The following is a 22823-nucleotide window of genomic DNA, read 5'->3' on the forward strand; positions in this document are numbered from 1 at the left end:
GCGTCAGTCCTGCCCATATTTTATTCAGTAAAAACTAAATTTTCACTGCTTTTATGACCTTTTTAGTGGGGAGAACATAGCTAGGATTTAATGATTTAACAAATCTTATAAATCCTTTGTCCTCCACAATGCTAAATGGCTGGGAGTCCTCAATCACCATGCTAACCAGGTCTTCATCTATTTGAGATTGTTCTCCTGAGGAAAGACAATAAAAACAAAGCACAAATATAAATATCACACACGTAACTTATTACAGTTGTATAATATTGTTATATCATTTAGTAACATTACGGCATGCTATTATTATCATGGCATTTGATGGCTCACCTGGTCTTGCTCAACAATCGCTGTTCCCCTTATTCTCATGCAAAGCTCTGTAGTGCCTAAGCATGGATGAGGTGTTGTTGTTATATCCCAGCTCCCTGGCACATAGCAAACACTTCACCTTGTACAAAAGTAAATACAGCTTAACATAAATTGTATTGCACCATCAGTATTATGAAAATACATCTTCTGTAGAAATACCTTGTTGGGAGGAATAAGATCAAAATGTTCCCACACAGGGGAGGACATCCTCCTCTTCTTAGCTGGCTCCATTCTCTCCTGAGTTTCTCTCCTCACTCTCATAAACCTCCAAACTGCCTCCCAGCTGTCTCCAACTCTCACTAACCGCAGCTCTCCATCAAACACCCACATTTTGATTGAAGTCTGAGGGGTTTGTATCGCTGTCACATCTCGCGGCAAAGTTCGAACCACTTCATGAACCAGTCACGTGGTACAGCCGGGCAGCGAGGCTTCGGACGTCATCATTTTCAGCTCCTCCCATAAATGAAGCAAGCCTCGATACGTGCATCGCGGAAACGCCCCCTCCATTACTCGACACATCACTAGCATACATGCACATCTAGTGCTCAGCATCTAATTGTGTGTTTGTGTTTTTACCTTTTTGCAGTAGCGTAGTGAAACATTTGGGCGGTGGATAAATAATGGAAAATAAAATTCAGACTAGAGACGGCTTCAGGTGAGTACACGTGGTGCACAAGGACCAAAGCTCACCTTCTCAACCTGGACAAAATGAATTATTTTACACTGATACTGTAAACTTTTGTTTGTGTGTCAGGTTTCCATACATCGGAAACAGCTGCTGCATCTGTAATTCTGTCCATCCTGAGGAGAGTCCACACTCTACATCAGATCCTTGGCTCACCTATAATGATGCACAGGTGCTGCACACAACTGGATCTGCAGCTTGTGAGGAACAGCAGCATATACGAAGGGGATAAATAGAATAAATAGGAATAAAAAATAAAAATACAAGTGAATTGCACATTTCAAGTATTGAGTCTATTGCACTGTTGACTATTTACAAAAGTATTGCACAAAAGGTATTGCACAGTGAGGTGAAGAGGCACTACAGCTTAGTTGTTCCCCCTCCTTTGTCCTCCTGTTTCCCCTCCCTCTCCCCTCCAGAGAGGAGTTAAACAGTCTGATGGCGTGTGGGACAAAGGAGTTTTTAAGTCTGTTAGTTCTTGTCTTTGGGAGAAGCAACCTGTCACTGAACAGACTCTTCTGGTTGTTAATGGCCATGTGCAGAGGATGCCCAGCATTGTTCATAATGTCCAGCAGTTTCTTTAATGTCCTTTTCTCTGCCACTGTCACCAGAGTGTCCAGCTTCATGCCGACCACAGAGCTAGCCCTCCTGATCAGTTTCTCCAGCCTGGATGAGTCCTTCTTTGCTGTGCTGCTCCCCCAGCACACCAAAACAAAACAAAAGAGATCGTTGACTTCAGGAGAGCACAGTGGGATCACTGCCCACTTAACATGAATGGATCCTCTGTGGAGGTCGTCAAGAGCACCAGATTTCTTGGTGTCCACCTGGCAGAGAACCACTCCTGCTCCCTCAACACCAGCTCCATAACCAAGAAGGCCCAGCAGCGTCTCTACTTCATGCAGAAGCTGAGGAAAGCCCATCTCCCACCATCCATTCTCACCACCTTTTACAGTGGGACTAATGAGAGCATCCTAAGTAGCTGCATCACTGTCTGGTATGGTAACTGCAGCGTATTGGATCGCAGTACCCTACAACGGATTGTGAGAGCAGCTAAGAAGGTCATTGGAGCCCCTCTCCCCTCCTTATAACACCCGCTTGCTGGAGGACCCCACACAGCCTTCAAACACACTCTTCACCCTGCTGCCTTCTGGAAAGAGGTCCCACAACATCCGGGCCCTCGCTACCAAACTACGGAAAAGTTTCTTCCCACAAGCCGTCAGACCCCTGAACACTCAGCGACTGCACTGGCACACGCACACCTTCACACATGTCACTACCAAGCACTTATCTGCAGTATCTCACACTCATATACATACATACAGACACCAAGTTACTTTTGCACAATACTCAGCATTTTGCACATTTCCATTGTCTTGTGTCTGTTTCGTCCTGTTCTGTCTAGTTTTGCACTGTTTTGTCTTGTTTATTTTTGCAATTTATGCACACTGCACTTTATGTAGTCCTGGGTTTGTCCGTATATGTCATATATAGCACCAGGGTCTCGGAGGAACGCTGTCTCGTTTCACTCTGTACAGCACCTCTGCACGTGGTTAAAATGACAATAAAAGCCACTTGACTTGACCTGTTTTGTGTAGCAGTTGCTTGGAGACGAGCACCATACAGTTCAAATGAGCATACATTCCAAAATATGCAAATTTGCCCCATACATCATAATGATGATGTTTGCTGTTCAGGGTATGAACGTTCTATGCTGAAAGTTTATAAATATACAACCTTTGACTGCTTGTTTTCAGTTGAACTTTTGCAAAGCTGAGGAGATTTTGGCTGCGATCACATCAAGTCCAAAGATGTTTAAACTTCTTTTTCACAGAAAGGTAAGTTTGAAGAGACTCGCAGCACATTTCTATGAATATTTTCTTATGGTAAACAAGCATTTTTGAAACTTTTAAGGAAGCTTCTTGGATGATTTCTGTAAAAACTGAATTTTGAATCCAAATGAAGGATTTTGTATTTTCATACCATATACTTTGTTTTATGCCATTACTGATGTTGCTTTTCTTGTTTCTAAACAGAAATCACACAAACAAAACGTGGCAGAGAAGGAAATTCCTTCTACGTCTCATCAGAGGTAAAGAAATGCGCCAGTCTTTAATGCTGCTGGAGATATTTATAGCAGTGGTTGAGTTGGAGCTCTTTTATTTCCCTTTTATTGGTGTTTTGTATTTACATCTTTTTTACTACTTCTAGTCTTGTCTATAATTTATATTGATTCAGAGATTAGCGTTTGAAAATGTAGAGTGTAAATGTACAAAATACATGATTTTGTTCCATTACAGTTATTAATTTTTATCTGCAATCTCCAGCATGTACTCCTTGTTAAAAATTTGCACTTTGAAAAATAACATTTACACTTTTGTCCTCATCAGCATCCCGGATGCTCCTGTTACTGAAAATGGTCAAAAGAAGAGAAAATGGAGACACCTCTGCTGTTCCTCGGTTTGCTTTTACACAAAACATATGAAATGCACATTCTCTTTAAATTGCACTTGTTAATTTAAAGTGACTTTACTTTTTTAATAAACGTATGTTTGTTCGTCCTCTGCAGCAAACTGACAGCAATGCAGAGGCAGAGAGCAACACTGTGAAGACACAAAAAAAGTGTCGCTGGTTTCTTTTTAAATTCTGGAAGGTATGTTTTATGGAAAGAGTCACTGTCATCAAGCATTTACTCATCACAGTTAAATGAGAAGAATTAAGAGCAATTTAGCACACAGCCATGTCCTCAAATTAAGTTCAAAGATGTTTAAACGTTTTTTTTTCACAGAAAGGTAAGTTCGAAGAGACTTGCAGGATGTTTCTCTAAATATTTTTTATGGTGAATAAGCATTTTTGAAGCTTCATGGATGATTTCTGTAAAACTGAATTTTGATCAGAACCAAATGAAGGATTTTGTATTTCATAGGACAAACTTTAAAACTCAATTTAAGGCATGAATAAATTATTTTTATTTTATTTAAAGATATTCCTATATCTGCTTCATGAGCTGACAGCTCACTAAAGTGATAAATAATATGAAATAATACCAAATTCTCTAACTGGACACTTTTCATGGAGAGACCCACTTGGTATGTTTGTTTTATGCCATTACTGATGTTGCTTTTCTTGTTTCTAAACAGAAATTACACAAACAAAACGTGGCAGAGAAGGAAATTCCTTCTACGTCTCATCAGAGGTAAAGAAATGCGCCAGTCTTTAATGCTGCTGGAGATATTTATAGCAGTGGTTGAGTTGGAGCTCTTTTATTTCCCTTTTATTGGCATTTTTCTTCCACCTTGTGTATTTACATCTTTTTTACTCCTTCTAGTCTTGTCTATTATTTATATGGATGCAGAGATTAGCGTTTGAAAATGTAGAGTGTAAATGTATAAAATACATGATTTTGTTCATGTTGGTATTCCATTACAGTTATTCACTTTTATTAGCAATCTGTATTAGCAAAATGTACTCCTTCTTATAAATTTCCACAACATTTACACTTTTGTCCTCATCAGCATCCCGGATGCTTCTGTTGCTGCCACACCAGCTAACCCTGAAAATGGCCAAAAGAAGAGAAAATGGAGACACATCTTCTGCTGTTCCTCGGTTTGCTTTTACACAAAACATATGAAATACACATTCTCTTTAAAATGTACTTTTTAATAAACTTATGTTTGTTCGTCCTCTGCAGCAAACTGACAGCGATGCAGAGGCAGAGAGCAACACTGTGAAGACTCTTTTTAAATCCGGGAAGGTATGTTTTATGGAAAGAGTCACTGTCATCAAGCATTTACTCATCACAGTTAAATGAGAGCAATTAAGAGCAATGAGGCACACAGCTATGTCCTATATATTTATATCAGGTAAGAAGCACCACGGAAACGATCCCAGCAGACCTGAGTTGGGACACTTGGATTATGGAGCTTCTGGACCAAGAGAGTGGATGGGAGCATGTGTTTAACAGGTAAGAGAAAGACGTCCTCCAAAATGTTTCAACTTCAAAGCTCATGCATCCATGCACATACACTGCTCAGCATCCTGACATCTTTCCTAATTTTGTGTTTGTGTTTTTACCTTTTTGGAGCAGTGTAGCATGCGGTGGAGAAATAATAGAAAGTCAAACTGGGACTATAGACTGCTTCGGGTGAGTACACGTGGTGCACAAAGACCAAAGCTCACTTTGTCAAAGTGGAGAAAATGAATTCTTTTACACTGATACTGTAAACGTTGTGCGTGTGTGTCAGGTTTCCAAACATCGGAAACACCTGCTACATGAACTCCTGCCTGCAGAGCCTCCTCAACATTGAGGAGTTCATAAGAGACATCAGGCGTCAGGAGGTTTTGTGGAGCACAGATCCAGAAGCTCAGCTCTTAAGGTGCGCTACGTCAACCTTCTACTTTCTTCAAAAACCTGAAGAACAAAGAGATCTAACAGCAGAAATGTCTGTTTACCCTTTCCTTTCTACAGAAGGCTCATTGATGTCAGGGACTGTCATGAGTCAACAGATTATGGCCTTAAAGATCACCACCTAAGAGCTTTTAAGAAGGCATTCAGCAGTCAAGCTCCTGAATACACCGGCAGTGCACAGAAAGTGCGTCAGCTATTTGGACATTTCGTTTTTTTGCTTTACCTTCTGATTTTGATGTACTGTTTTAAATCTCTCTGCTTTTCTTTCAGGACGCTCATGAATTCCTAACATTGTTCCTCAATGAGGTCAAAAGGCTCGCACCTCACCTGGAGAGGAACGCAGCTCTCCTGGGCCAAAGTTATACCTGCCCAGTAGAAGAGCATCACATTTTTAAAATGGAAAACATGAGGACATGCAAGAGGTAAGCCTGTCTTTCAGAAACGCAGAGCTGGTTGCAATATTTTCATATACCTCTTTTCCACCTACCTGATCTTTACTTTAACTACGTTACTCCTGAAATGTGTAGCTGTGGTCACCAATCATCACAGCACGAGGACTTCACCAGCTTGTCTCTTGACCTTGTTCCAGAGGGGTCTATTATAAACATGTTAGAGACATACTTGAAGGTAAGATCACAAATTCCAATAGAGTTGTAGTGTCAGCGATCTTAACACACCTTTTTTGTTAGTGTTTGTGCGTATGTGTGTGTGCATATGTTGAGATTTCTTTCTACCATAAAGCCTGTTTTCTCTGTGCTGTTGTTCAGGAACAAGAAATAGAATTTCGCTGTGATTGTGGAGGGACGGCCTCAGAACTGAAGTCGTCTTTTGATACACTGCCAAGGTGAGTAAGGTCACATCAGAAGTGATCGACTGACCAGGTTTCCAAACTGTGGCGCATCAAATATCAGAGTTTTTCGAGACAATACTTGAGCAGTCGTTTTCTCCCATCTTCTGTTTGTGTTTGACACTCATTCTTCTTATTTTCTACCTTGTTTGTGTTTTTTTTTTCTTTTCTGCCAGAGTCCTGATCTTGCATCTGAAGAGGTTTGGCTTTACACAAACCTACAACATTAAGAAGGTGGATGACCCCGTCAGGCTGCAGAGGGACTTGGTGGTGCCATCCAATCAGGTAAAAACAGACTGCAGAACGTCTCAGGCTACGTCCACACTAGCCCTGATAGATTTGAAAACTCCGTGTCCACACTAGTGTTTTCAGTCATTTTCAAATAGTTGTGCGTCTGCATTGAAACGGCCGAAAACGCTTACGTTCCAGTCCTGCGCATGCGCAAAAGTGAGTGAGGATTACAGAATTTGAAGAAAAGCTATCCGGAGCATGTACAAACTGATATTAATCTTTTTTAGGGCTGTCAAAGTTGAGAGCAATCAAAACAACCGCTGTATAATGCACTCGGCTATCTTTGTTTAATTGCTCACATGACTGCATCACATGACTAAAATGCGTCATCGTTTTAGAAAGTCTGCGTTTTCGAGTGTCCACACTGCGACGGGACAACTCCGTTTTGAAATGTGTGCGTTTTCGAGAGCGTTTTCAAGATGCTGTGTTTTTCCTTGAGGAAAACGCCGTCTCAGTGTGGACGGGAGGTCAAAGCGGAGAGAAAACGATGTGTTTTCAAACGAAAACGCATTAGTGTGGACGTAGCCTCAGCAAATCAGCTTAATTATGGCTCTGATGTGAGACTTTGTGAAACTAACACTCTTTGGATTTGTTCCTTCTCAGGGTGGTGGCTGTTATAGTCTTGTCAGCATCATCAATCATTATGGAGGCACAGAGTCAGGTAAAACAACAGACTTGTTACAAACAGAAAATGAAAACTTTCTACTTTTCAGTGAAGGACTCACACACAAAAGCTTTTGATGTTCTAAGACGCACTAAGTCAAAATCACTGTTTGCTTGAATCAGCTGACTTCCAGAAGTTGGATTCATTTGTCTTAATGTGATTTCAGGACACTACATCTGTAGTTCTGTCCATCCTGAGGAGAGTCAGCACTCTACATCAGATCGCTGGCTCACCTATAATGACGCACAGGTGCTCCACACAACCGGATCGGCAGCTTGTGAGGAACAGCAGCACTCGGCCTACATGCTGTTTTACAAGAGAAACGTAAGAAGACACAGCATCTCATCCTGAAGTGAGAGAATTTTTAAATGTCCTGTTACCTTGTTAACCAGTTTTGTCTTCATTCTCAGTTCTGAAACAGGAAATGGAAGGAAGGTCATCATCATGCTGAGAAGAAACAACACTCGTCCCAGCCCACCATCGCACACTGGAGGACAAGTACTGGTAAGTATTGCCCTCAGGAGGAAGGGTCCTCCCAGAGAGCCTGGTCCTCCCAAGATTTCTTCCTCCAGGAGGGAGTTTTTTCTTGCCACCGTCGCCCCACATTCACTGGTCTCATCAGCAGGGACATTTTTAACATCCTAAGACCTGAACTCTTTCATGGCATGCATTTTTAATTTCTCTGTGCCATTTGGGTTGATTGGGACCTGATGAATGTGAAAACAAAGACATCAGATTCGGACTATCTTTTTTTTGTTTCTCAAAAAAATGAGATCCACATATGAGGACATTCATTTTAAAGTTCGATTGAACAGGGGCAGTGTAATGTCCTCCCTCATAAGTGGATATCAGGTTTTTGAAGAGCAAAATTTTGTATTTTGGTCTCATAAATGTTATGTCCACATATGTGGACACCAGGTCCTAGGAGGTTAAAACAAAATCTACTAGTAGTGCAGCACTACTAGAGATCGTCCTTTTCTAGACCAGTGTTTGGCTTGCTCTCTGGAACAACAAATTAGTGCTGTCAGCGTTAACGTCATTTTAACTAATGACGTTTACGCTGACAGCACTAATTTGTTGTTATTATTATTAATATTATTATTAATTTATTTGTAAAATAAATTAAATTTAAAAAAACAAAGAAATTATTTGATTCTTTATGTTATTTTGTTTTATTAAAATCAAAATAACAACAAAACAAAAATAACTAATAAAAAAAATATTAAAAGTATTCAGCAGTGTTTTGTGAAATTTGTAATGAGCCTTAGTTAAGTTGATGTCACAGAAGTTTCTGAATCATTTAGATTGTTCAACAAACTGATTCACTCAGGTAAAGATGGTAAGCTGGAGCAATGGTACGCTTGGAGTTCAGTTTAAGTTTTCAGACAAACATTCACTCGATCAGTTGCAGCTTCTGCTTTTAAATAAATGATTTAGCTGCAAATGTTTAGCTGCAGGTAGCAAAGTCCAAAAGTGACAACATTTCCACTGCAGTCTCTCCAGAAATGGCTTATAAACTTTTGACCAAATTAGACATTTATCCTTGGATCATTGACAACCCTGTAGGGTGAAAATCTTTAATTGTACCTTTTATAACATTTTAACAAGTTACTGTCTCCTGCTGCATGTTTCCTGTTTTGGCTGAACTTCATCAGCAAAGCCCTCAAAGCAGCATATGAAAGAAAGTCATCTTTCATTGTTGTCTCCAGCGTGTTAAAAGAGAGATCGAGCTCAGTGATGAGTTTTGAAGCAGCTGCAGGGACTTCTCGAAGGTTTTGGCTCAAACAGTCGCAGGATGTTGTTCACAGTGGTGACACTGTTGACTGGTGATTGACAAGCACTGAGATACTAACATGACAAACACAAGAAACATCATGACTTATTCTCCTGAGTGCCTGCAAAACACAAACACAAAATCAAACTCAAAGCTTTTCTCTCAGGTGCTGGTGTGGCACAATCTAATGATAAGAAAGGTCATGCTTACAGCTTTTGGAGCACAGCTGCACAAAATAACAGCTTTTGGAGCACAAAATGCATTACAGGTAAACCCAGTACCCAAACATGTTAACAAGGATAAAGAAAAAACCTGAAACAAAAGCAGGTAGTGTGGTGATTTATGTTGTGAGGATGCTTTCACTCCCATCAAAGTCGCCCAGTGTTGAGAACCCAAATGAGCCCAAAAACCTCAAGTGGCTGCAACCAACAGCGAACGTCAAGAAGTGGATACTTGCATGTTGAGCCAGAAACATGCAGAAAACCCAAAAGAGGCAAGACAGCACACCTTGGTGCCACTCAGGCAGTACGAACACCTGGAAAGAGGAGCCCACAGTTCAGACCCAAGGACACTGGTAAGGACACCAGCCAGCCAGTTATAAGTCTAGTTTTAATTTTCATTTTAGTTAGTGTTATGGCCTGTCTAAGGGTGGCCAGACCATAATATAAGGGTGATCCACCCCTGTCTGACCCCAAGCAGCACATCACACAACCAGTACAATTTTGATGGTGATTTTTTTTCACAGTGATTGAATTCTAACAAAGGAAAGGAGCGAACTACAGCTTCGGGGTGGACCCCAAAACAACAAACAAAAGGGACCGTATCTAAAGGATGTACAAAACTTATTTATGAAAAGAATAAAACCAAATAACAATGTCTTATCTCCCTAACTAACAAAAACATGAGAAAAGGGTAATCGAATAGAGTGAACTATAGACTGTATAAAAGATAGGACCATTGCAACTTTACTGCAGCACTTCACCCTTTCACATAGTCCCAGCTCTTCTCTGTCATGTTTTATGGTGCTGCAAATGTCTTCAGTTGGTGAAAGGTCTGGGCTGCTGGTGTCTTGTTGTGCTTGCTATGCATCCCTGACTCGTTTCTTCTTTCTTTTTTTTTTCTTTTTTTTTTAATGTATTTATTTATGCAAGTTTCAAAATTTTTTTACACATTCACAAACAGCGGGACAGAAGAACACAGACAATAAAGACAATAACAACCAAAAAAAACAAACAAACAAACAAAAAAAACAGAGCAACAAACCACACAACAGGGTACAAGGCCAGCACTTATTAAAAACAGCAGAGAAGCAAACAAAGCAACTGGTATACATGTCAAACAACTCACAATCTAGTGAGTCCAATCCACAAGATCAAATCCAAAGATCGCTAGGAGGAGCTGATAACAATCATGCAAAAACAGTTATGGGCAACAGCTCAGAATGAAAGCAGTTAAAACAATGTGGTCAGGACCCAGGGCGTGGACTGTCCTTCTTAATGTGGTCTATAAAGGGCCCCCATATCTTCCTGAACTTCTCCATGGAATCAGACGTAGAGAACCGAATTTCTTCCAGGTATAGACAGGAGACCATCTCCTCGAGCCACCTCTTGAAGCAGGGAGGGGAGGCAGATTTCCACTCCCCCAGAATCAAACGTTTGGCAATCACCATACCAAACATGAGGGCCTGTTGAACAGCAAAGGGAAGTGCCAAGGAGTCGCCGGAGCAGCCCAGGATCACCATAAGACAGTCAGGATACAGTTGCCTATCATAAACAGTGCTATAGAAACTAAAAATACTAGTCCAAAAGGCTGTAAGCGTAGAACAGGACCAAAAAAGATGCCCAAGAGTACCGTCCACAAGTTTACATTTATCACATTTGGGGGAAACGTTAGGAAAAATCTTGTTCAATTTGGTTTTGGAATAGTGCAGTCTATGGACAACCTTAAATTGAATTAACTGAAGCCGGGCGTTAACAGAGCATAGTTTTATCCGACTTAACACTTCAGCCCATAGATCGTCAGAGATAACCAAACCAGTGTCCCTTGTCCAAGCCTCTTTAATATGGCAAGAGGGGGCTGCCGAAGAAAAAAGGTTGACAAGCCGAGAAATTAAGTGTTTTGAGGTGGGAGGTTCGTTCATCATATTGTAAAAGACATGCTGTATGGGGATGGTATCTAAATTTGAGAATGCTTGCTTGACATAATTCCTAATTTGTAAGTACCGAAAAAAATGACTTGTAGGGAGATTGTACTTTGTCTGAAGCTGAGCAAAAGAGGCAAAATGATTGTCAATATAAAGATCCTTTATAGCAATTAACCCTTTGACAGGCCATTGTTTGAAAGCAGCATCCATTGTACTAGGCGTAAAGCTAGGATTGTGGCAGATCGGGGCAAAAGTTGACACTACCGGGAGGTTCAAGATTCTCTTAATTTGATTCAATATTTTTACGGAGTTGCAAAGAATAAAGTCATCACATGCACTTTTAATAACCGATTTTGAAAATAAGATAGCTGGCAAGGATGCTCCAGTGTGCTCGATAGCAGTGCTAAGCTCCAATTCGAGCCATTTAGGGCTGGACCTGCATCCCACAGCATCACCAACTATAGGCAGATTCCAGAAGACCCAGGCTCTGGCATTACAGGCCCAGTAATAATGTCTGAAAACTGGAAGGCCCAGACCACCCTCGTCCGAGGGCTTTTGCAAGTGAGACTTCGAGATGCGGGGGGGCTTGTAGGCCCAAACGAAAGGCATGATAATGGCATCCAACGCTTTGAAAAAGGAAGACCTGAGAAAAATAGGAACGTTCTGGAATAGGTACATGAATTTAGGGAGCACAACCATTTTGATTATATTGATACGGCCAATCATTGAAAGTGGGAGAAGTTTCCACCTATCTATCATACACTTGAGCTCATCAGTTAGAACCGAATAATTAAGCCTGAAGAGGAGTTTTGAGTTCCTAGGGATGTTAATACCCAGGTATGAAAAGTAATCCTGGGAGACCTTAAAGGGCAAACTAGACAGGAAATCAGGGCCCAGACCAGACGACAGCGGCATAAGAACAGACTTCTTCCAATTTATGGTGAACCCTGATAGGTGGCCAAAGCTGTCAATCAGCTTAAGAAGTGGAGGAAGGGAGATCTTTAAATCTGAAAGAGCCAATATGATATCATCTGCATACAGACCGATGGTGTACTCTGACGTGCCACAATTTATACCAGAGATATGGGAATTGGCTCTGATGGCAATGGCCAACGGCTCAAGAGCTAAAGCAAAAAGCATTGGAGAGAGGCAACAACCCTGCCTTGTCCCACGGTGTAAGAGGAACGGGAGCGACCTCTCATGGTTGGTAAGGACCGAGGAACGAGGGCAAGCGTAAAGCAACTTAATCATATTCAAAAAATTCGACCCAAAACCAAATTTTTCAAGAGTAGCAAACAAATAACTCCATTCCACTTGGTCGAAAGCCTGCTGGGCATCGAGTGAAATCACCGCAGAATTGGGCAGTGTCGTTGAGTACATCGCATTTAAGAGACATCTAGTATTAGAAAAAGAGAATCTATTGGGGATAAAACCCGATTGGTCAGGATGAATTATAGAGCCTATGTGCTTATTTAACCGGCTGGTTAGGACTTTAGCAATTATCTTTTGGTCTGAGTTGAGAAGACTTAGGGGACGATAGGAAGAAACATTAGTTTCGTCTCTGTCTTTTTTCAGGAGGAGACATATATGGGCATCGTAGAAAGAATGAGGGAATGAGCCGTTTAACACTGCGCAATTTACCATCCGAAGTAGCAGGGGAGCGATAACGTCAATATGTGTCTTATAAAGCTCTATCCCGAAACCGTCCGGACCACATGCTTTTCCATTAGGAAAGGAGCAGATTGCATTTCTAATTTCCTCCAGCGTAAAGTCTGCATCGAGTAAGCCCCGTGCAGCCTCAGGAAGAGTCGGGATGTCTAAAGCATTAAGAAAATTAGTGATTTCAGCAACTGTGGCCGTAGTACTAGATGTGTATAACTGACAATAAAAACTGCGAAATCTGTCATTTATCTGCTTGTGATCGGACAGCAACTGGCCAGTTGCAGAGAGAATTCTGTGTATCGCCCTTTCAGCTTGAATGCCCTTCAGCTGTCTGGAAAGCACCTTGTCAGCCTTTTCACCAAGCTCAAAATGCTTCTGTTTTAATCGACGAATACAATTCATGACCTGCTCCCCCAACATGTGGTTGTAGTCATATTTCAATTTGAGAATGGTATTAAGTGTGTCAGCAGCCCCGGTATCGCGATACTTCTCCTCCAACACAGACAGCTCTGCCTCAATATTAGTACGCAGCCTGAGTTTGTCCCTCTTCTGAGAAGCTTGATAAGCAATAATATGGCCTCTAATAACGACTTTAAAGGACTCCCACAAAACAGAGTCTGAAACTACACCATTATCATTAAATTGTAAAAATTCTGCGATTTTAGTAGATAGGTAAACCGTAAAAGAGTCATTTAGATATAAAGAGGGGTTAAATTTCCAATTGTATTGGGGGGTATATAGGTTGAAGTCAATTACCGTTGAGAGAGGTGCGTGGTCCGAAACTAAAATACTGTGATAAGTGGAACTAACCACTTTCGAAATAAGCCTGGAATCAATAAGAAAATAGTCAATTCTACTGAAGCTGCCATGGACAGGGGAGAAGAAAGAGTATTGCTTTTCTAACGGATGCTGGTGCCTCCAAATGTCAACCAAGTCCAAAGATTTAGTAAGAGTATTGAGTACAGAAACAGCTCTCAAGGTTGGGGCCAGGGACGCAGAAGACCTATCCAACAATGGATCGAAATAACAATTAAAATCACCACCGATAATGATATTATGGTCATTGTATTGTGAGACAAGATTGAATATTTTACTAAAGAAGTCAGGGTTGTCAAAATTAGGGGCATAGATGTTCAAGAGGACTACAGGGGTGGAGTTGACTGTACCTGTAACAAGTATGAACCTCCCACCTGGATCACATATCTGAGTTTTGAATATAAAAGGAATAGTTCTGCGAACAAGAATGGCAACCCCTCTCGCCCTGGAAGAAAAGGCGGACTGGTACACCTGTGACACCCATACCGATCTTAATCGCCTCTGCTCTGAAGGTTGGATATGGACTCGTTTCTTCTTTCTGCATCAAGTAAGGAATGTAGTGAAAGTTCCCAAGAGGTTAAAAACACCACTGAAAAAATGCCATCAGACCTGAGTTGGGACACTTGGATTATGGAGCTTCTGGACCAAGAGAGTGGATGGGAGCATGTGTTTAATAAGTAAGAGAATAACGTCCCCCAAAATGTTTAAATTTCAAAGCTCATGCATACATTAGTGATGGGCAGATGAAGCACTGAAGCTTTTCATCCAATTGGTTCACCCCAGCGCAAAGCTTCTTGAAGCTTTATTTGCTCTAGTAGGACACCTACTGGACGTAAAAATATTAGTTGGCATGAATTTGAAGAGTGTGGCCTTTTGCACACAGCCTGTAAATGTCAACAACAAAAGGAGTGTGTAAAACATGTATATTGTAGTGATGCAGTATACTGTGTATATTTATACTGGCAGTATGGAAAATGATTATTTGGAAATGCTTAAAATGGAAATGATCATTTACTGTGAGGTGAGGTGTGGTTGGGGTGTGGACAGTGGTTGTGCTTTTGTAACGTTGAGGTATGGACAGCTACACACTGAGGCGTCAGTCCTGCCCATATTTTATTCAGTAAAAACTAAATTTTCACTGCTTTTATGACCTTTTTAGTGGGGAGAACATAGCTAGGATTTAATGATTTAACAAATCTTATAAATCCTTTGTCCTCCACAATGCTAAATGGCTGGGAGTCCTCAATCACCATGCTAACCAGGTTTTCATCTATTTGAGATTGTTCTCCTGAGGAAAGACAATAAAAACAAAGCACAAATATAAATATCACACACGTAACTTATAACAGTTGTATAATATTGTTATATCATTTAGTAACATTACGGCATGCTATTATTATCATGGCATTTGATGGCTCACCTGGTCTTGCTCAACAATCGCTGTTCCCCTTATTCTCATGCAAAGCTCTGTAGTGCCTAAGCATGGATGAGGTGTTGTTGTTATATCCCAGCTCCCTGGCACATAGCAAACACTTCACCTTGTACAAAAGTAAATACAGCTTAACATAAATTGTATTGCACCATCAGTATTATGAAAATACATCTTCTGTAGAAATACCTTGTTGGGAGGAATAAGATCAAAATGTTCCCACACAGGGGAGGACATCCTCCTCTTCTTAGCTGGCTCCATTCTCTCCTGAGTTTCTCTCCTCACTCTCATAAACCTCCAAACTGCCTCCCAGCTGTCTCCAACTCTCACTAACCACAGCTCTCCATCAAACACCCACATTTTGATTGAAGTCTGAGGGGTTTGTATCGCTGTCACATCTCGCGGCAAAGTTCGAACCACTTCATGAACCAGTCACGTGGTACAGCCGGGCAGCGAGGCTTCGGACGTCATCATTTTCAGCTCCTCCCATAAATGAAGCAAGCCTCGATACGTGCATCGCGGAAACGCCCCCTCCATTACTCGACACATCACTAGCATACATGCACATCTAGTGCTCAGCGTCTAATTGTGTGTTTGTGTTTTTACCTTTTTGCAGTAGCGTAGTGAAACATTTGGGCGGTGGATAAATAATGGAAAATAAAATTCAGACTAGAGACGGCTTCAGGTGAGTACACGTGGTGCACAAGGACCAAAGCTCACCTTCTCAACCTGGACAAAATGAATTATTTTACACTGATACTGTAAACTTTTGTTTGTGTGTCAGGTTTCCATACATCGGAAACAGCTGCTGCATCTGTAATTCTGTCCATCCTGAGGAGAGTCCACACTCTACATCAGATCCTTGGCTCACCTATAATGATGCACAGGTGCTGCACACAACTGGATCTGCAGCTTGTGAGGAACAGCAGCATATACGAAGGGGATAAATAGAATAAATAGGAATAAAAAATAAAAATACAAGTGAATTGCACATTTCAAGTATTGAGTCTATTGCACTGTTGACTATTTACAAAAGTATTGCACAAAAGGTATTGCACAGTGAGGTGAAGAGGCACTACAGCTTAGTTGTTCCCCCTCCTTTGTCCTCCTGTTTCCCCTCCCTCTCCCCTCCAGAGAGGAGTTAAACAGTCTGATGGCGTGTGGGACAAAGGAGTTTTTAAGTCTGTTAGTTCTTGTCTTTGGGAGAAGCAACCTGTCACTGAACAGACTCTTCTGGTTGTTAATGGCCATGTGCAGAGGATGCCCAGCATTGTTCATAATGTCCATCAGTTTCTTTAATGTCCTTTTCTCTGCCACTGTCACCAGAGTGTCCAGCTTCATGCCGACCACAGAGCTAGCCCTCCTGATCAGTTTCTCCAGCCTGGATGAGTCCTTCTTTGCTGTGCTGCTCCCCCAGCACACCAAAACAAAACAAAAGAGATCGTTGACTTCAGGAGAGCACAGTGGGATCACTGCCCACTTAACATGAATGGATCCTCTGTGGAGGTCGTCAAGAGCACCAGATTTCTTGGTGTCCACCTGGCGGAGAACCACTCCTGCTCCCTCAACACCAGCTCCATAACCAAGAAGGCCCAGCAGCGTCTCTACTTCATGCAGAAGCTGAGGAAAGCCCATCTCCCACCATCCATTCTCACCACCTTTTACAGTGGGACTAATGAGAGCATCCTAAGTAGCTGCATCACTGTCTGGTATGGTAACTGCAGCGTATTGGATCGCAGTACCCTACAACGGATTGTGAGAGCAGCTAAGAAGGTCATTGGAGCCCCTCTCCCCTCCTTATAACACCCGCTTGCTGGAGGACCCCACACAGCCTTCAAACACACTCTTCACCCTGCTGCCTTCTGGAAAGAGGTCCCACAACATCCGGGCCCTCGCTACCAAACTACGGAAAAGTTTCTTCCCACAAGCCGTCAGACCCCTGAACACTCAGTGACTGCACTGGCACACGCACACCTTCACACATGTCACTACCAAGCACTTATCTGCAGTATCTCACACTCATATACATACATACAGACACCAAGTTACTTTTGCACAATACTCAGCATTTTGCACATTTCCATTGTCTTGTGTCTGTTTCGTCCTGTTCTGTCACGTTTTGCACTGTTTTGTCTTGTTTATTTTTGCAATTTATGCACACTGCACTTTATGTAGTCCTGGGTTTGTCCGTATATGTCATATATAGCACCAGGGTCTCGGAGGAACGCTGTCTCGTTTCACTCTGTACAGCACCTCTGCACGTGGTTAAAATGACAATAAAAGCCACTTGACTTGACCTGTTTTGTGTAGCAGTTGCTTGGAGACGAGCACCATACAGTTCAAATGAGCATACATTCCAAAATATGCAAATTTGCCCCATACATCATAATGCTGATGTTTGCTGTTCAGGGTATGAACGTTCTATGCTGAAAGTTTATAAATATACAACCTTTGACTGCTTGTTTTCAGTTGAACTTTTGCAAAGCTGAGGAGATTTTGGCTGCGATCACATCAAGTCCAAAGATGTTTAAACTTCTTTTTCACAGAAAGGTAAGTTTGAAGAGACTCGCAGCACATTTCTATGAATATTTTCTTATGGTAAACAAGCATTTTTGAAACTTTTAAGGAAGCTTCTTGGATGATTTCTGTAAAAACTGAATTTTGAATCCAAATGAAGGATTTTGTATTTTCATACCATATACTTTGTTTTATGCCATTACTGATGTTGCTTTTCTTGTTTCTAAACAGAAATTACACAAACAAAACGTGGCAGAGAAGGAAATTCCTTCTACGTCTCATCAGAGGTAAAGAAATGCGCCAGTCTTTAATGCTGCTGGAGATATTTATAGCAGTGGTTGAGTTGGAGCTCTTTTATTTCCCTTTTATTGGTGTTTTGTATTTACATCTTTTTTACTACTTCTAGTCTTGTCTATAATTTATATTGAGTCAGAGATTAGCGTTTGAAAATGTAGAGTGTAAATGTACAAAATACATGATTTTGTTCCATTACAGTTATTAATTTTTATCTGCAATCTCCAGCATGTACTCCTTGTTAAAAATTTGCACTTTGAAAAATAACATTTACACTTTTGTCCTCATCAGCATCCCGGATGCTCCTGTTACTGAAAATGGTCAAAAGAAGAAGAGAAAATGGAGACACCTCTGCTGTTCCTCGGTTTGCTTTTACACAAAACATATGAAATGCACATTCTCTTTAAATTGCACTTGTTAATTTAAAGTGACTTTACTTTTTTAATAAACGTATGTTTGTTCGTCCTCTGCAGCAAACTGACAGCGATGCAGAGGCAGAGAGCAACACTGTGAAGACACAAAAAAAGTGTCGCTGGTTTCTTTTTAAATTCTGGAAGGTATGTTTTATGGAAAGAGTCACTGTCATCAAGCATTTACTCATCACAGTTAAATGAGAAGAATTAAGAGCAATTTAGCACACAGCCATGTCCTCAAATTAAGTTCAAAGATGTTTAAACGTTTTTTTTTCACAGAAAGGTAAGTTCGAAGAGACTTGCAGGATGTTTCTCTAAATATTTTTTATGGTGAATAAGCATTTTTGAAGCTTCATGGATGATTTCTGTAAAAACTGAATTTTGATCAGAACCAAATGAAGGATTTTGTATTTCATAGGACAAACTTTAAAACTCAATTTAAGGCATGAATAAATTGTTTTTATTTTATTTAAAGATATTCCTATATCTGCTTCATGAGCTGACAGCTCACTAAAGTGATAAATAATATGAAATAATACCAAATTCTCTAACTGGACACTTTTCATGGAGAGACCCACTTGGTATGTTTGTTTTATGCCATTACTGATGTTGCTTTTCTTGTTTCTAAACAGAAATTACACAAACAAAACGTGGCAGAGAAGGAAATTCCTTCTACGTCTCATCAGAGGTAAAGAAATGCGCCACTCTTTAATGCTGCTGGAGATATTTATAGCAGTGGTTGAGTTGGAGCTCTTTTATTTCCCTTTTATTGGCATTTTTCTTCCACCTTGTGTATTTACATCTTTTTTACTCCTTCTAGTCTTGTCTATTATTTATATGGATGCAGAGATTAGCGTTTGAAAATGTAGAGTGTAAATGTATAAAATACATGATTTTGTTCATGTTGGTATTCCATTACAGTTATTCACTTTTATTAGCAATCTGTATTAGCAAAATGTACTCCTTCTTATAAATTTCCACAACATTTACACTTTTGTCCTCATCAGCATCCCGGATGCTTCTGTTGCTGCCACACCAGCTAACCCTGAAAATGGCCAAAAGAAGAGAAAATGGAGACACATCTTCTGCTGTTCCTCGGTTTGCTTTTACACAAAACATATGAAATACACATTCTCTTTAAAATGTACTTTTTAATAAACTTATGTTTGTTCGTCCTCTGCAGCAAACTGACAGCGATGCAGAGGCAGAGAGCAACACTGTGAAGACTCTTTTTAAATCCGGGAAGGTATGTTTTATGGAAAGAGTCACTGTCATCAAGCATTTACTCATCACAGTTAAATGAGAGCAATTAAGAGCAATGAGGCACACAGCTATGTCCTATATATTTATATCAGGTAAGAAGCACCACGGAAACGATCCCAGCAGACCTGAGTTGGGACACTTGGATTATGGAGCTTCTGGACCAAGAGAGTGGATGGGAGCATGTGTTTAACAGGTAAGAGAAAGACGTCCTCCAAAATGTTTCAACTTCAAAGCTCATGCATCCATGCACATACACTGCTCAGCATCCTGACATCTTTCCTAATTTTGTGTTTGTGTTTTTACCTTTTTGGAGCAGTGTAGCATGCGGTGGAGAAATAATAGAAAGTCAAACTGGGACTATAGACTGCTTCGGGTGAGTACACGTGGTGCACAAAGACCAAAGCTCACTTTGTCAAAGTGGAGAAAATGAATTCTTTTACACTGATACTGTAAACGTTGTGCGTGTGTGTCAGGTTTCCAAACATCGGAAACAGCTGCTACATGAACTCCTGCCTGCAGAGCCTCCTCAACATTGAGGAGTTCATAAGAGACATCAGGCGTCAGGAGGTTTTGTGGAGCACAGATCCAGAAGCTCAGCTCTTAAGGTGCGCTACGTCAACCTTCTACTTTCTTCAAAAACCTGAAGAACAAAGAGATCTAACAGCAGAAATGTCTGTTTACCCTTTCCTTTCTACAGAAGGCTCATTGATGTCAGGGACTGTCATGAGTCAACAGATTATGGCCTTAAAGATCACCACCTAAGAGCTTTTAAGAAGGCATTCAGCAGTCAAGCTCCTGAATACACCGGCAGTGCACAGAAAGTGCGTCAGCTATTTGGACATTTTGTTTTTTTGCTTTACCTTCTGATTTTGATGTACTGTTTTAAATCTCTCTGCTTTTCTTTCAGGACGCTCATGAATTCCTAACATTGTTCCTCAATGAGGTCAAAAGGCTCGCACCTCACCTGGAGAGGAACGCAGCTCTCCTGGGCCAAAGTTATACCTGCCCAGTAGAAGAGCATCACATTTTTAAAATGGAAAACATGAGGACATGCAAGAGGTAAGCCTGTCGTTCAGAAACGCAGAGCTGGTTGCAATATTTTCATATACCTCTTTTCCACCTACCTGATCTTTACTTTAACTACGTTACTCCTGAAATGTGTAGCTGTGGTCACCAATCATCACAGCACGAGGACTTCACCAGCTTGTCTCTTGACCTTGTTCCAGAGGGGTCTATTATAAACATGTTAGAGACATACTTGAAGGTAAGATCACAAATTCCAATAGAGTTGTAGTGTCAGCGATCTTAACACACCTTTTTTGTTAGTGTTTGTGCGTATGTGTGTGTGCATATGTTGAGATTTCTTTCTACCATAAAGCCTGTTTTCTCTGTGCTGTTGTTCAGGAACAAGAAATAGAATTTCGCTGTGATTGTGGAGGGACGGCCTCAGAACTGAAGTCGTCTTTTGATACACTGCCAAGGTGAGTAAGGTCACATCAGAAGTGATCGACTGACCAGGTTTCCAAACTGTGGCGCATCAAATATCAGAGTTTTTCGAGACAATACTTGAGCAGTCGTTTTCTCCCATCTTCTGTTTGTGTTTGACACTCATTCTTCTTATTTTCTACCTTGTTTGTGTTTTTTTTTTCTTTTCTGCCAGAGTCCTGATCTTGCATCTGAAGAGGTTTGGCTTTACACAAACCTACAACATTAAGAAGGTGGATGACCCCGTCAGGCTGCAGAGGGACTTGGTGGTGCCATCCAATCAGGTAAAAACAGACTGCAGAACGTCTCAGGCTACGTCCACACTAGCCCTGATAGATTTGAAAACTCCGTGTCCACACTAGTGTTTTCAGTCATTTTCAAATAGTTGTGCGTCTGCATTGAAACGGCCGAAAACGCTTACGTTCCAGTCCTGCGCATGCGCAAAAGTGAGTGAGGATTACAGAATTTGAAGAAAAGCTATCCGGAGCATGTACAAACTGATATTAATCTTTTTTAGGGCTGTCAAAGTTGAGAGCAATCAAAACAACCGCTGTATAATGCACTCGGCTATCTTTGTTTAATTGCTCACATGACTGCATCACATGACTAAAATGCGTCATCGTTTTAGAAAGTCTGCGTTTTCGAGTGTCCACACTGCGACGGGACAACTCCGTTTTGAAATGTGTGCGTTTTCGAGAGCGTTTTCAAGATGCTGTGTTTTTCCTTGAGGAAAACGCCATCTCAGTGTGGACGGGAGGTCAAAGCGGAGAGAAAACGATGTGTTTTCAAACGAAAACGCATTAGTGTGGACGTAGCCTCAGCAAATCAGCTTAATTATGGCTCTGATGTGAGACTTTGTGAAACTAACACTCTTTGGATTTGTTCCTTCTCAGGGTGGTGGCTGTTATAGTCTTGTCAGCATCATCAGTCATTATGGAGGCACAGAATCAGGTAAAACAACAGACTTGTTACAAACAGAAAATGAAAACTTTCTACTTTTCAGTGAAGGACTCACACACAAAAGCTTTTGATGTTCTAAGACGCACTAAGTCAAAATCACTGTTTGCTTGAATCAGCTGACTTCCAGAAGTTGGATTCATTTGTCTTAATGTGATTTCAGGACACTACATCTGTAGTTCTGTCCATCCTGAGGAGAGTCAGCACTCTACATCAGATCGCTGGCTCACCTATAATGACGCACAGGTGCTCCACACAACCGGATCGGCAGCTTGTGAGGAACAGCAGCACTCGGCCTACATGCTGTTTTACAAGAGAAACGTAAGAAGACACAGCATCTCATCCTGAAGTGAGAGAATTTTTAAATGTCCTGTTACCTTGTTAACCAGTTTTGTCTTCATTCTCAGTTCTGAAACAGGAAATGGAAGGAAGGTCATCATCATGCTGAGAAGAAACAACACTCGTCCCAGCCCACCATCGCACACTGGAGGACAAGTACTGGTAAGTATTGCCCTCAGGAGGAAGGGTCCTCCCAGAGAGCCTGGTCCTCCCAAGATTTCTTCCTCCAGGAGGGAGTTTTTTCTTGCCACTGTCGCCCCACATTCACTGGTCTCATCAGCAGGGACATTTTTAACATCCTAAGACCTGAACTCTTTCATGGCATGCATTTTTAATTTCTCTGTGCCATTTGGGTTGATTGGGACCTGATGAATGTGAAAACAAAGACATCAGATTCGGACTATCTTTTTTTTGTTTCTCAAAAAAATGAGATCCACATATGAGGACATTCATTTTAAAGTTCGATTGAACAG

The 22823-nt window shown here is 41.1% G+C and overlaps 2 protein-coding genes across 2 annotated transcripts; both read left to right on the forward strand.

Moving 5' to 3' along the window:
* The first annotated feature begins 2859 nt into the window (after positions 1–2859).
* Positions 2860–8275, forward strand: LOC146668295 (ubiquitin carboxyl-terminal hydrolase 12-like). The gene is made up of 18 exons (XM_085408642.1): positions 2860–2886; positions 3085–3140; positions 3439–3508; positions 3618–3701; positions 4189–4244; positions 4564–4654; positions 4740–4802; positions 4912–5012; positions 5136–5192; positions 5293–5424; positions 5517–5640; positions 5727–5878; positions 5984–6083; positions 6224–6300; positions 6480–6588; positions 7198–7255; positions 7425–7582; positions 7669–8275. The coding sequence occupies exons 1-18, from the start codon at positions 2860–2862 to the stop codon at positions 7672–7674; spliced, it is 1521 nt and encodes a 506-aa protein (XP_085264768.1). The 3' UTR covers positions 7675–8275.
* A 9330-nt stretch (positions 8276–17605) lies between these two features.
* On the forward strand, positions 17606–22539 carry LOC146668296 (ubiquitin carboxyl-terminal hydrolase 12-like). The gene is made up of 18 exons (XM_085408643.1): positions 17606–17632; positions 17831–17886; positions 18185–18257; positions 18367–18450; positions 18939–18994; positions 19314–19404; positions 19490–19552; positions 19662–19762; positions 19886–19942; positions 20043–20174; positions 20267–20390; positions 20477–20628; positions 20734–20833; positions 20974–21050; positions 21230–21338; positions 21948–22005; positions 22175–22332; positions 22419–22539. Exons 1-18 carry the CDS (start codon positions 17606–17608, stop codon positions 22422–22424), a joined length of 1524 nt encoding a protein of 507 aa, XP_085264769.1. The 3' UTR covers positions 22425–22539.
* The last annotated feature ends 284 nt before the right edge of the window (positions 22540–22823 follow it).

This window comes from Rhamphochromis longiceps, linkage group LG6, assembly GCF_057381845.1.
Source record: "Rhamphochromis longiceps isolate RC_006_pf linkage group LG6, R_longiceps_female_GT1.1, whole genome shotgun sequence".
Classification (NCBI taxonomy): Eukaryota; Metazoa; Chordata; class Actinopteri; order Cichliformes; family Cichlidae; genus Rhamphochromis; species Rhamphochromis longiceps.